The 15136-nt window shown below is 41.6% G+C and overlaps 1 protein-coding gene across 1 annotated transcript; it reads left to right on the top strand.

Annotated features, from left to right (window-relative positions):
* Nucleotides 1–5994: 5994 nt before the first annotated feature.
* On the top strand, nt 5995–11966 carry LOC145067962 (uncharacterized). Its single transcript, XM_079014978.1, has 2 exons — nt 5995–6632; nt 11903–11966. The coding sequence occupies exons 1-2, from the start codon at nt 5995–5997 to the stop codon at nt 11964–11966; spliced, it is 702 nt and encodes a 233-aa protein (XP_078871104.1).
* The last annotated feature ends 3170 nt before the right edge of the window (nt 11967–15136 follow it).

The following is a 15136-nucleotide window of genomic DNA, read 5'->3' as shown; positions in this document are numbered from 1 at the left end:
CATTGAGAAAACGGTATTAAGGTCGATCAAGCCAAGGTTAATGCGGTTAAACAATGGAAGATTCCAAAAACACCTTCTGAAATTCGCAGTTTCTTGGGTTTAGCCGGTTATTACCGGAGGTTCATTGAAAATTTCTCTAAAATCGCCTTACCACTCACCCGATTGACCAAGAAATTAATGAATTTCGTTTGGGGCCCAGAGCAGCAGCTGGCGTTTGATGAGCTAAGGAAACGATTGTGTGATGCTCCGATTTTGGCCTTACCTGATGGGGTTGAGGATATGGTGGTTTACTGTGATGCATCGCTTCAAAGTCTTGGTGCCGTGTTAATGCAACGAGATAGGGTGATAGCCTATGCCTCCCGACAGCTGAAACCCCACGAACGAAACTACCCCACTCATGATTTGGAGCTTGGGGCTGTTGTTTTCGCTCTTAAGATTTGGAGATACTATCTCTATGGAGTGAAGTTTATCATATACACTGACCATAAGAGTCTAAAATATTTGTTCGAGCAGCGGGATTTGAATATGAGGCAGATCCGAGGGTTGGATATGGTAAAAGATTATGATTGTGAAATTCACTACCACCCCGGTAAAGCTAATGTGGTAGCTGATGCTCTCAGTCGTAAACAATCTGCCGAACCGATTCGAGCTAAGTGTCTCCGGATCATGATGGTGTCGTCTTTGTTAGATCTAATCCGGGACGCCCAAAAGACGGCAATACTGGAGGAAAACATCAGGCATGAGAAGATTGGGAAAGAGTTGCCTAAGATGGAACGAGACGGGCGGGGTTTGCTGACTCGCTACGGTAGGGTTTGGGTCCCATATACCGGGGGAAATCAGAAAACCCTAATGGATGAGTCTCATAAGTCAAAATTTTCTATCCATCCTGGTGCTACTAAAATGTATCGGGACCTTCATGAGGCTTACTGGTGGCATGGAATGAAGAATGATGTGGCTCGATTTGTGGAAGAATGTATGACTTGTCGGAAGGTCAAGGTGGAACACCAGAAACCGCATGGGAAGTTGCAACCATTGGAGATTCCTGAATGGAAATGGGAGCATCTAACCATGGACTTCATTACAAAACTTCCTAGAACTGCCCGAGGATCAGATACGATATGGGTGATTGTTGATCGCTTGACTAAGAGTGCTCACTTTCTGGCTATAAAGGAGAGCTCATCGGCGGAGAAATTAGCCGAGATCTTTGTTCGGGAGATTGTCTCATTACATGGGGTCCCCGTTTCTATCGTCTCCGATCGAGACACCCGATTTACCTCTTGGTTCTAGAGGAAGTTTCAAGAGGAACTGGGCACACGATTACATTTTACTACCGCCTTCCATCCGCAGACAGACGGGCAGAGTGAGCGGACGATTCAGACCTTGGAGGACATGCTTAGGGCGTGTGCAATTGATTTTGGGGGTAGTTGGGATGACCATCTACATCTAGCTGAGTTTTCTTATAACAACAGCTATCACTCGAGCATTAAAATGCCTCCATATGAAGCCTTGTACGGGAGGAAGTGCAGGACGCCCGTTTGTTGGGGCGAGGTTGGGCAGAGGGTACTTGGGAGTACCGATATCGTGCTACAGACCACGGAGAAAATCCAAGTGATTCGGGATCATTTGGTCACAGCGAGCAGTCGTCAGAAAAGTTATGCCGACAAAAGACGCTCCAATCTTGAGTTCCAGGTGGGAGATTATGTGTTGCTTAAAGTTTCCCCCTGGAAAGGTGTGATTCGATTTCGGAAGCGGGGAAAGCTCGGACCCCGATTCATTGGACCCTACAAGGTCATAGCTCGTGTGGGGAAGGTGGCTTACCGTTTAGAGCTTCCTGACGAGCTTAGTCTAATTCATAATACATTCCACGTGTCTCAGTTACGAAAATGCGTTGTTGATGAGACCGATGTGATACCACTGGAGGGCATACAAATTGACGAGCGTCTCAATTATGTTGAGAAACCAATCGCTATTTTAGAACGAAAGACGAAAGCTCTTCGCAACAAGACTATAAACCTGGTTAAAGTGCAGTGGCAACATAGGAAGGGTTCGGAATGGACTTGGGAACCGGAATGCGAGATGCGGGCTCATTATCCGGATCTGTTTCTAGGTGTTGACTTCGAGGACGAAGTCCGTTCTTAGTGGGGGAGAGTTGTAACGCCCCGGGTTTTCTCGGTACGTTTGGTTATTTTAATTTAATTATCCTTGTAACCTTGGGTTAATTTATTTAACCAATGTCTAATTTCTTATGTTATTGGACTCTTTTGATCATCTTGTAAACTCCTTTTATTGAAGTCCATGGGCTATGGGCCTATTTGCAAAGTCCATCTAGTTAATAGTACTTAATGTGTAAATTGAATCATTTGGAACACACACAAGGAAAACACTCTAAACCCTCCCTCTCTCTCAAAAATCGTCCCTCTCTCTCTCTTTGGGATCAAGAGCAGCCAAGGGGCTGTTTGGAGCTTAATTCTTGTTCATTTCCAGCCTTGATTCGTATTGGTATGAACCTCCTTATCCTTTCTTACGACTTGATTCATAACCTTGTTCTAGTTTTATGATTTCATCTTCACCTCTTCTCCTTCTTATTTTATTGTAATTGTATGTTATACATCATCTCAAGATCCTATCTTCACCCCATATATGGTGGATGATGGATCTAGGGGATTACATGTGGCAAAAGATCATGGAAACCCTAAAAGGGAGAATGATGATTTTATGTGCTTATGTTTATTTTCATGTTGATTATTATTACATCCTTGTGGCTAAATGAAATCCTAATGATCCCTAACCCTTTTTAGTACCACCATTATCATGGGGACTGAATTGGGATGATGAACACATCTTAAAATGTGTTTCAAAAGGAGAAGGATGGATAAGCCAAAAAGGAATCACGGGTGGCTACGATTCTGTTTTCCATCAGATCTGTAGTCATTTTGTAAAAATCATATCTGGAGATCTAGAACTCAAACGGACCCCAAACCAGTTCCAAAAGTTCACAAATTGAGTTGTCTAACTTTCTTAAGAAGGCCAACCTCACTGATAAGGGCTTTATCTATGTGAAAGAATGACATCTTTGCTGTTAGGTCTGATCCGGGTCTGTTCTGATATGTCATTTTGTTTTCATCATTTCTAAGGCTTGGAAAAGGATCCAGAGTGATTCCAAGTTTCTATATGTTCCTTATATTATGAATTTAAGATCTGGAGAATATGGGGTGTTATTTCCAATTATAAATTGGTTATAATGGATCCACTATGCAGGTCAGTGGGCAGTCACCAGCTTTTGCTAGTGCTGTGATTGTCCACAATGTGAATTTTATATCTGGAGTTTGAGAGATGTTTTTCATTCAATTCCAACTCTGAGACTTTCACTTGTATGTCCTTTACTTCTCTTAATTTTCTTTTGGACTAATTATACTCACAAGTTGGGTAGAATTGGCCAACATCACTTGACTGTATTTTTGGAGACAGAAGTGATACACCATTTTGTAAAATTCATATTTAATTCATCTTGTGGAGTTAGAATGAGTTCTTTATAGTTGTGGAATCCAGAGCAATCATAGTTTCCTATAAAATTTAGTTAAAGCTATGTTTCTGTTTTAGATTTTGGAGTAAATCCGTTTTGAACAGCAGGTCTGTTTTAGAGACCTTGCTGTGATTACTCTTTTCTCAACTCATAGCTTCGTTACATCTCCTTTCTAACCTTTAGTCCTTCTTAGGTGAGGTTTCGAAGTTTGCTCAAGCTTGGTAGCATTATTTGATTGTTAGCCATCCTTAATACTCACTCAAGGTGAGTTCTCTCACACCGTTGTATTGATGATTGTGTTTGCTAGTTAGCTCGTGTGTGATTATTTGAATTTATTATAAAAGCATGCTATATAAGTATTGTTTTAATTCGTACATGTGCACTGTATGTAACTAATTATGGATATGGGGACACCACCAAAGGATACGGATTTACCGGTGCGGTGGGTAGGTAAGATCACCAACGTAATACTCTTCGTGAGGTGCGGTGATTAGGGCCAAATGATACGGGATCTTCCCGGTGCGGTTCAAACCTACAAGTCCTTCTCGTAATATAGACATTGATTCGTTCTTTGCCTTTATCATTATAATTGGAAAATGGATTAGGGCTAGTAAATATGAATGTTAGTACAATGTCTGTGTTTGAATTCACTAAGCTTCGTGCTTACGTTTTTCCCTTATAACTTTTCAGGTGCTAAGATTAAAGAGGCTAGGGCTTGACATGGAGCATCGGGACATCGCTACTAGTTATTTTGTTGGGACCTTATTATTATTATTACTTCCGCACTTATTTTATATGATTATTAAGTTGATGGATTATGTTATGACTATTTTAGTTGTTTTAATTTAATTTAAGATGGGTTTTAAAAGTTTAAAATTTTTTTGCAAAAAAAAATTGGGTGTCACAAGTTGGTATCAGAGCCACAGTTTGAGGGAACTAGGCATTCTTGTGGATGTTCTAGACTCAAATTTGAGGCTCTATAAGAGTTTATTTTCTTTTTAAAATATTTTTCAAACTTTCTGAAGACTAGTAGTGAAAGATGTCGCGGTGTACCAGTCAGCCAGCCAAGTAAGCCTTATTTCTTATGTTAAATGTTTATGTTAAATTGTTGACGATGAATTGGATTCTACTAGCCTTAAAATATTAGATTACACACTTAGTTAGTGTTAACATGTGAGAGAGTTGTAAAATTAACGGCTAGAGCGAACTGGAAATTTTGAAACTAGACGCGAATGCGAAATTGGAACTTGTGTGGAAGGTAGTAGAAGGGCCCCTACTATTTGAAACATCGGTGCCGGTTTCGAGTCGGGGCAAGGTTGAAAAATTTTCGGCAAGCTGAGTGTTTTGTCTTCCTAGAAATATCTAGACTGAATTGTTTCTAAGATTTTCCTTCTTCTGTGGATACCAATGGCTCCGCCTGCTCGACTTAATCAGCTCCAAATGGAGCAAGTTAGGGATATTGTCGTTGAGGAATTCAATAACGGTTTCAACGAACTAATCCCGGGTGTGACCAACGACATAATCAACCAATTCGGTGCTCTTCTGGATGAGCGGCGTTACTGTCTCTGCCTGTTCAGGATTCGGCATACTACTTCGAGAAGTACAACAAGTGTAGCTCTCCTCTTTGGAATGGTGAATCTGACCCAGTTGCTGCTAAGCCCTGGGTGTCAGATGTTGAGGGCGCCTTCATAAGTGTTGGGTGTCCGAACTAGTACAAAGCAGTGATCGCCATGAATCAGCTGTGAAAAAGGGGAAAGACATAGTGGAACACCATCACCGCTCTATTGAACGAAGACTAAGTGAGGGCCATGTCTTGGGCCCAATTTGTGGAGAGGTTCGAGGCACAATATGTGCCTAAGGTGGAGCAGCAGCGGATGCAGCAAGAGTTCATGGCCTTATAGCAGACTACTGAATCCGTTAGTGACCTGAACGCCAAGTTCTTGGAGATGCTATCTTTTTGCCCCTCGTTTGCTGGGAACGCGGCCTGGTTAGTCAGCCGGTACACGGCCATCCTACGTATCGAGATTCGGGAATTCGTTAGCATGCAGGAGTTCTCGACTTTATCTGTGATCATGAATGTAGCGAGGAGGAGGGAAATCGAGTTGCAGACCCAGTCCAGGAGGAAGGCCAATGACACCTCTTCCAAGACATCCAGAGATGCCCAGAAAACGCAAAAGCAGGGTAGTAAGTCAATGTATGAGTATAGGACGTCTTCAGGGCGAGAAAAATATGTTGATATGCTACAACTGCAAAAAGCCAGGGCATCATTGGAAGAATTGTAGGGATCCCCTGCGAGTGTAGTACCTCATATTACTTCTGCAGTTCCCGTCTGCTATCACTGCAACGAGACGGGACACAAGAAGCCTGAATGCCCGAAGTTGAAGACTGGTAAAGGAGACAGGGGTACAAATCCTGCAATTGCATCATCCTCTAAGGGAACCACTATGGTGACATGAGGTCGTGCTCACCAGATGACTGTGGAGGAGCCGGTGATTACAACGACACTGGCAGACACTTATTTGCTAGATTCCAAGCCCGATGTTGTTATGTTTGATAGCGGTGCTACCCATTCTTTTGTATCTCACACGTTTATTAATCGTTTGGGGCGTAGTATCGGAAAATTGGCTCACCCAATGGTTGTCGATGTTGTCGACAACCGCACTATTTATGTCACCGATGTTTATCAAGGTTACACTCTCGTGTTTTCTGGAGTTGAATTCCCCATTGATCTTATCCCTATTGCGATGCGAGAGCTCTGCGTTATCGTAGGCATGGATTGGCTTGATGCGTTTGATGCGGAAATCCACTGTCGTAAGAAGCAAGTTCGTGTTCGAAACCCTAGAGGTGGAGAACTTATTATTCAGGGGGACATTCCCCGCCTGGCTATGGCTTCTTGCTCTTTTGCTATAGCACTAGACGACGTTCCTATCATTTCCGACTTCAGCGATGTCTTTCCGGAGGAACTCCCTGGCTTTCCACCTATTCGGCAAGTGGAGTTTCGCATTGATTTGGTGCCAGGTGCGACTCCGGTAGCGAAATCTCCTTACCGCTTGTCACCACCTGAAATGAAAGAGCTCCAAGATCAACTTCAAGAACTAAGTGATAAAGGGTTTATACGGATAAGCTGCTCGCCTTGGGGTGCTCCTATTCTCTTTGTGAAGAAGAAAGATGGATCCCAGCGAATGTGTATTGATTATAGGGAGCTAAACAAGCGCACGATAAAGAATAGGTACCCGTTGGCACGTATTGACGATCTTTTCGATCAGCTTCAGGGAGCATCTTGGTTTTCCAAGATTGATTTACGTTACGGTTACCATCAGATGCGGGTTCATGAAGAAGACATTGAGAAAACAGCATTCTGTACTCACCCTCTAACATTGAGAAAACGGTATTAAGGTCGATCAAGCCAAGGTTAATGCGGTTAAACAATGGAAGATTCCAAAAACACCTTCTGAAATTCGCAGTTTCTTGGGTTTAGCCGGTTATTACCGGAGGTTCATTGAAAATTTCTCTAAAATCGCCTTACCACTCACCCGATTGACCAAGAAATTAATGAATTTCGTTTGGGGCCCAGAGCAGCAGCTGGCGTTTGATGAGCTAAGGAAACGATTGTGTGATGCTCCGATTTTGGCCTTACCTGATGGGGTTGAGGATATGGTGGTTTACTGTGATGCATCGCTTCAAAGTCTTGGTGCCGTGTTAATGCAACGAGATAGGGTGATAGCCTATGCCTCCCGACAGCTGAAACCCCACGAACGAAACTACCCCACTCATGATTTGGAGCTTGGGGCTGTTGTTTTCGCTCTTAAGATTTGGAGATACTATCTCTATGGAGTGAAGTTTATCATATACACTGACCATAAGAGTCTAAAATATTTGTTCGAGCAGCGGGATTTGAATATGAGGCAGATCCGAGGGTTGGATATGGTAAAAGATTATGATTGTGAAATTCACTACCACCCCGGTAAAGCTAATGTGGTAGCTGATGCTCTCAGTCGTAAACAATCTGCCGAACCGATTCGAGCTAAGTGTCTCCGGATCATGATGGTGTCGTCTTTGTTAGATCTAATCCGGGACGCCCAAAAGACGGCAATACTGGAGGAAAACATCAGGCATGAGAAGATTGGGAAAGAGTTGCCTAAGATGGAACGAGACGGGCGGGGTTTGCTGACTCGCTACGGTAGGGTTTGGGTCCCATATACCGGGGGAAATCAGAAAACCCTAATGGATGAGTCTCATAAGTCAAAATTTTCTATCCATCCTGGTGCTACTAAAATGTATCGGGACCTTCATGAGGCTTACTGGTGGCATGGAATGAAGAATGATGTGGCTCGATTTGTGGAAGAATGTATGACTTGTCGGAAGGTCAAGGTGGAACACCAGAAACCGCATGGGAAGTTGCAACCATTGGAGATTCCTGAATGGAAATGGGAGCATCTAACCATGGACTTCATTACAAAACTTCCTAGAACTGCCCGAGGATCAGATACGATATGGGTGATTGTTGATCGCTTGACTAAGAGTGCTCACTTTCTGGCTATAAAGGAGAGCTCATCGGCGGAGAAATTAGCCGAGATCTTTGTTCGGGAGATTGTCTCATTACATGGGGTCCCCGTTTCTATCGTCTCCGATCGAGACACCCGATTTACCTCTTGGTTCTAGAGGAAGTTTCAAGAGGAACTGGGCACACGATTACATTTTACTACCGCCTTCCATCCGCAGACAGACGGGCAGAGTGAGCGGACGATTCAGACCTTGGAGGACATGCTTAGGGCGTGTGCAATTGATTTTGGGGGTAGTTGGGATGACCATCTACATCTAGCTGAGTTTTCTTATAACAACAGCTATCACTCGAGCATTAAAATGCCTCCATATGAAGCCTTGTACGGGAGGAAGTGCAGGACGCCCGTTTGTTGGGGCGAGGTTGGGCAGAGGGTACTTGGGAGTACCGATATCGTGCTACAGACCACGGAGAAAATCCAAGTGATTCGGGATCATTTGGTCACAGCGAGCAGTCGTCAGAAAAGTTATGCCGACAAAAGACGCTCCAATCTTGAGTTCCAGGTGGGAGATTATGTGTTGCTTAAAGTTTCCCCCTGGAAAGGTGTGATTCGATTTCGGAAGCGGGGAAAGCTCGGACCCCGATTCATTGGACCCTACAAGGTCATAGCTCGTGTGGGGAAGGTGGCTTACCGTTTAGAGCTTCCTGACGAGCTTAGTCTAATTCATAATACATTCCACGTGTCTCAGTTACGAAAATGCGTTGTTGATGAGACCGCTGTGATACCACTGGAGGGCATACAAATTGACGAGCGTCTCAATTATGTTGAGAAACCAATCGCTATTTTAGAACGAAAGACGAAAGCTCTTCGCAACAAGACTATAAACCTGGTTAAAGTGCAGTGGCAACATAGGAAGGGTTCGGAATGGACTTGGGAACCGGAATGCGAGATGCGGGCTCATTATCCGGATCTGTTTCTAGGTGTTGACTTCGAGGACGAAGTCCGTTCTTAGTGGGGGAGAGTTGTAACGCCCCGGGTTTTCTCGGTACGTTTGGTTATTTTAATTTAATTATCCTTGTAACCTTGGGTTAATTTATTTAACCAATGTCTAATTTCTTATGTTATTGGACTCTTTTGATCATCTTGTAAACTCCTTTTATTGAAGTCCATGGGCTATGGGCCTATTTGCAAAGTCCATCTAGTTAATAGTACTTAATGTGTAAATTGAATCATTTGGAACACACACAAGGAAAACACTCTAAACCCTCCCTCTCTCTCAAAAATAGTCCCTCTCTCTCTCTTTGGGATCAAGAGCAGCCAAGGGGCTGTTTGGAGCTTAATTCTTGTTCATTTCCAGCCTTGATTCGTATTGGTATGAACCTCCTTATCCTTTCTTACGACTTGATCCATAACCTTGTTCTAGTTTTATGATTTCATCTTCACCTCTTCTCCTTCTTATTTTATTGTAATTGTATGTTATACATCATCTCAAGATCCTATCTTCACCCCATATATGGTGGATGATGGATCTAGGGGATTACATGTGGCAAAAGATCATGGAAACCCTAAAAGGGAGAATGATGATTTTATGTGCTTATGTTTATTTTCATGTTGATTATTATTACATCCTTGTGGCTAAATGAAATCCTAATGATCCCTAACCCTTTTTAGTACCACCATTATCATGGGGACTGAATTGGGATGATGAACACATCTTAAAATGTGTTTCAAAAGGAGAAGGATGGATAAGCCAAAAAGGAATCACGGGTGGCTACGATTCTGTTTTCCATCAGATCTGTAGTCATTTTGTAAAAATCATATCTGGAGATCTAGAACTCAAACGGACCCCAAACCAGTTCCAAAAGTTCACAAATTGAGTTGTCTAACTTTCTTAAGAAGGCCAACCTCACTGATAAGGGCTTTATCTATGTGAAAGAATGACATCTTTGCTGTTAGGTCTGATCCGGGTCTGTTCTGATATGTCATTTTGTTTTCATCATTTCTAAGGCTTGGAAAAGGATCCAGAGTGATTCCAAGTTTCTATATGTTCCTTATATTATGAATTTAAGATCTGGAGAATATGGGGTGTTATTTCCAATTATAAATTGGTTATAATGGATCCACTATCCAGGTCAGTGGGCAGTCACCAGCTTTTGCTAGTGCTGTGATTGTCCACAATGTGAATTTTATATCTGGAGTTTGAGAGATGTTTTTCATTCAATTCCAACTCTGAGACTTTCAGTTGTATGTCCTTTACTTCTCTTAATTTTCTTTTGGACTAATTATACTCACAAGTTGGGTAGAATTGGCCAACATCACTTGACTGTATTTTTGGAGACAGAAGTGATACACCATTTTGTAAAATTCATATTTAATTCATCTTTTGGAGTTAGAATGAGTTCTTTATAGTTGTGGAATCCAGAGCAATCATAGTTTCCTATAAAATTTAGTTAAAGCTATGTTTCTGTTTTAGATTTTGGAGTAAATCCGTTTTGAACAGCAGGTCTGTTTTAGAGACCTTGCTGTGATTACTCTTTTCTCAACTCATAGCTTCGTTACATCTCCTTTCTAACCTTTAGTCCTTCTTAGGTGAGGTTTCGAAGTTTGCTCAAGCTTGGTAGCATTATTTGATTGTTAGCCATCCTTAATACTCACTCAAGGTGAGTTCTCTCACACCGTTGTATTGATGATTGTGTTTGCTAGTTAGCTCGTGTGTGATTATTTGAATTTATTATAAAAGCATGCTATATAAGTATTGTTTTAATTCGTACATGTGCACTGTATGTAACTAATTATGGATATGGGGACACCACCAAAGGATACGGATTTACCGGTGCGGTGGGTAGGTAAGATCACCAACGTAATACTCTTCGTGAGGTGCGGTGATTAGGGCCAAATGATACGGGATCTTCCCGGTGCGGTTCAAACCTACAAGTCCTTCTCGTAATATAGACATTGATTCGTTCTTTGCCTTTATCATTATAATTGGAAAATGGATTAGGGCTAGTAAATATGAATGTTAGTACAATGTCTGTGTTTGAATTCACTAAGCTTCGTGCTTACGTTTTTCCCTTATAACTTTTCAGGTGCTAAGATTAAAGAGGCTAGGGCTTGACATGGAGCATCGGGACATCGCTACTAGTTATTTTGTTGGGACCTTATTATTATTATTACTTCCGCACTTATTTTATATGATTATTAAGTTGATGGATTATGTTATGACTATTTTAGTTGTTTTAATTTAATTTAAGATGGGTTTTAAAAGTTTAAAATTTTTTTGCAAAAAAAAATTGGGTGTCACATAGCACCTCAAGTGTGATGCCTCAAATGCTTCACACAACACCAAATGCAATGAACAAACTTGAGAGAAAACTCTACCACATGCAAAATTGGCCAAGCCCTCTTGTTTTCTTAGTGTAGCCGATTTTGGGGAGAAACACATTGCTTATATAGTGTGTTGCATTAGGTAAACCTTAATGTAACATGACTCTTCATTTCTTGATCCATGGGTTAACTCCATGGAGCATCCTATGGGTGGAACCCAACTTGATAATCCATGGAGCCTCTTAGCCCACTATATAAGATACAGAAGATTTACATAATCTACCCATATATCTAATTAGTTGTCATTTGATCACTTAATTAATTCTAAATTAATACTTGATCAAACTAATTAAATATTATTATTAATATATTAGAACTTATAATATATTAATAAACCATAAGTGTTATTTCTCTCATTTAGTTTATTCAATTGCATGATGCCATGCAACCCAAATGGACCATGCCGGGCCGGGTCAAGTACATACCAGAAATAGTTATGGACTTAGACACCTTATCCAACATATGTAACTTGGAATATTTTTTTACTATTTAGTAAAAGAGAACTAGAACTTCTAAAAGCACAAAGAAAGAAACATTTGAGCATTGATTACGCATAATCAAGCATATTCTAATCATGTCATCATACTGCCTAATCTGTACTACCATGAAGTTCATGAAGTTGATACACATATAACAGGCACATAAGGCATCCTTCTTAGATCCTTAGTCCTAGTCTAGCATGCAGTTCTCATAAAGCTGATAAAACATATCATAACATAAACTTGTATTGGTAATTTGGGAGTACTTACTTAAGCCTAGCTAATTGCATGCACCACACCCTTTTCTCTTTTTTGAAATCCTTTTCTTTTTGCTTTTTCTAAAATTGTTTTCTTTTCTCAAAAATATTTTTAAAATTATGGTTTTTCTTATGAAATTTTCTATATTAATTCCTTAGTTTGAGTTTAGACACACCCGGGAGTGTGCCCGAATCCCTCAAACCAAGGCTCTGATACTAACTTGAAACGTCCTAAAAATACGATCCAAAAATTTCATTTTTAATTTATTAATAAAACCATAAATAACATCATAAAACATGTATCTCAAAAACATCTCATCAACTGTTGAAATATCAAAATATCATCTCAAATATCAGAGTGAAATATCCCATGCTATAAAACTATGGTGTGTGCCATGCATTCATCCCAAGCCCTTCCCTTTGCTAGCAGAAGTACCTAAAACCAAAACTGAAAATTGTAAGCATAAAGGTTAGTGAGCTCCCCCAAACTACCACATACCATACACATAACATATAACACAACTATAGGACTCCGCCCAGCTGCATCGGGACGAATCGGGCATCGGCTTACCCGACATCGGATTCCTGCCCGGCATCGGGCTCACCCGACATCAGACCACATTTGGCATCGTGCCTTGCCCGGAATCGGGCTTACTCTGGCATACACAACATATCATATATCATAATCTTCATAACATAAGCATATAACACTCATTGGGCTTGCCCCAGCATCGGACCGAAGCCCGAAACACATAACATATAAGCTAACATACATTGGGCTTGCCCCGGCAGCGGACCTAGGCCCAAAACATATAACATCTGGGTGGTTGCACCTGAGTCTACATACAAATCATTAAACCAATCAGGGTAATCATTTGTAACATGAAACTGAGCTTGAAATGCCTGAGAAAATTTTGCATTTGTAGGGGAACCTTGGCAAGCATACGAGTGTAAATCTGGACATGAATTGGCAGAGTGTTTGTTTGTCCTGCATAGTTGGACGTGAGGTGGACGACGGCCTCTACCTTCACCTCCATTTTAAGGACCATGGCCACAAACTGAGGATCGACCAGCAGAGGAACCACCACGGGAAGACGAACCAGAACTAGATCGATTTGCAGTGAAGCCAACAGCAGGAATAGTGGAACCATGAATCGACTTTAGAAACAATTCATGAGATTCTTCCTGTGATACTAAGTCACAAAAAGGTGGAGGATATTTGAGTGCTCGATAAGTGGTAGAGAAATTTTAAAATGATGCACCAAGACCACATAAAAACCAGTGACTCTTATCAATTTCATGCACGAGATGACGTATGGCGCACCAAATTCAGAAATAGTAATAGAACCCTTTTGAAGGAGACGAATATTGTCTTTAAAGAAATGAATGCGTTTCTTAGAATATTATTGATAGGCACATTAAAGGTAATTCCACACCTGTTGAGCGGTGGTGAGGCCGAGTATCTCAGCCATAGCAACTTCAGTTAAAGAGGCTTGAATAAAGTGAAAAGCCTTCTGATCTACTTCAAGCCAAGAAGAGTAATCGGGATTCAGAGCAACAACACTGTAGCGACCTGATTTTTCAAAGGAAATTTTTCATTTTTGATTATCCAAACACATTTCCATAAATTACAAAATCCCATATCTAATTGTTTTCAAACTCAAATCAATTACAGCTTTTATTTGAAATATCAGAGTGTCCCATAAAATGCCTGTGTAAGAGTTCATGTCGCGCCATCAAGCTTTGTGTACCTGAAACAAGTCCAACTCCTGTAAGCTAATGCTTAGTGAGTCCGCCCAGAGCATACCCCGCTCACAATCCACATAACACATACCACATTAGCTATAAAACCTACATATACCACATAAGCCATGCATACATAAACCTGTAAGGATGTCATGGGCTACCCCAGGGTCTTACACCATCGTGTCACGGGCTATCCCACATGGTCTTTACCTGGGAATGTCATGGGCTACCCCACATGGTCTTACATCCAACTGCCACGGGCTCAACCCGGGGTCTTTCATGCAATAACATACATAATCAACTTAGCATATCGTATCACAGAAGTGTCTAACACACTACATACACATACATAAACCTATAAGGATGCTGTGGGCTCCCCCAGGGTCTTATACCATCGTGTCATGGGCTACCCCACATGGTCTTTTCCTAAGAATGCCATGGGATACCCCATGTGGTCTAATATCCAACTCTCGCGGGCTCCCCCAGGGTCTTCCATGCAATAACATACAATCACTAGCATACTACAGAGCACAAAGCTAACTATCATACCATATATCTCTACGAACGCTAGTCTAGCACATAACATAAAATGGGCCGGCCTTGGTGCCTTAGACCCATTGGTATGGTGAGAAGACTCACCTCTCTCAAATGTTGAATGGACAAGCTAGAACCAGATATGTCCCACATGTTACTCCAACTCAACAGCTTATAAGCATCATAAGATAGACTTGTTATAATCCCAGAGTTACCCTCGAGGTCAACCCTGGTCAACTTTGGTCAATGTCAAAGTCAACAGTCCATGTTGACCTCAACTTGTCCAGTGCATCTAACGACTCGTCGAGTTCCTACCAAGTCCAGACAAGCTGATCAAACCCTAGCCAACTCGTCGAGTTGTTTCATCAACTCGATGAGTTCACTTGATATTCAGAAGGCGGGGAAACCCGATCCGACTCGTCGAGTTCCTAGGGAAACTCGTCGAGTCCCCTTTCCTATTTGCTTGTTCTGATGATACACCGAATCCAGGGACTCCAAGGCTTAGATCTGAAGCCCTAAGGTGTCTAGAAGGAGAAATTTTCTAAATTTACCCTCTAGAACCGCTCCAAATGCTTTTAAGGACCTTATCAAAGGTTGGAAAGCTCCAAAGCTTTGCCATTTGGTCCAAAACCCTAGGGATCAAAAATCCCTCCTTTCCAGAAAAGTTTCTAGTCCTCAAAACATTCCAAAGATGGAGGCTTTATGGATATG

Source organism: Lactuca serriola, chromosome 8, assembly GCF_051521515.1.
Source record: "Lactuca serriola cultivar US96UC23 chromosome 8, Lser_US96UC23_V15, whole genome shotgun sequence".
In the NCBI taxonomy this organism is placed as follows: Eukaryota; Viridiplantae; Streptophyta; class Magnoliopsida; order Asterales; family Asteraceae; genus Lactuca; species Lactuca serriola.
Note: the sequence above shows the minus strand (reverse complement) of the source record. Positions and strands in the feature narration are given on the sequence as shown.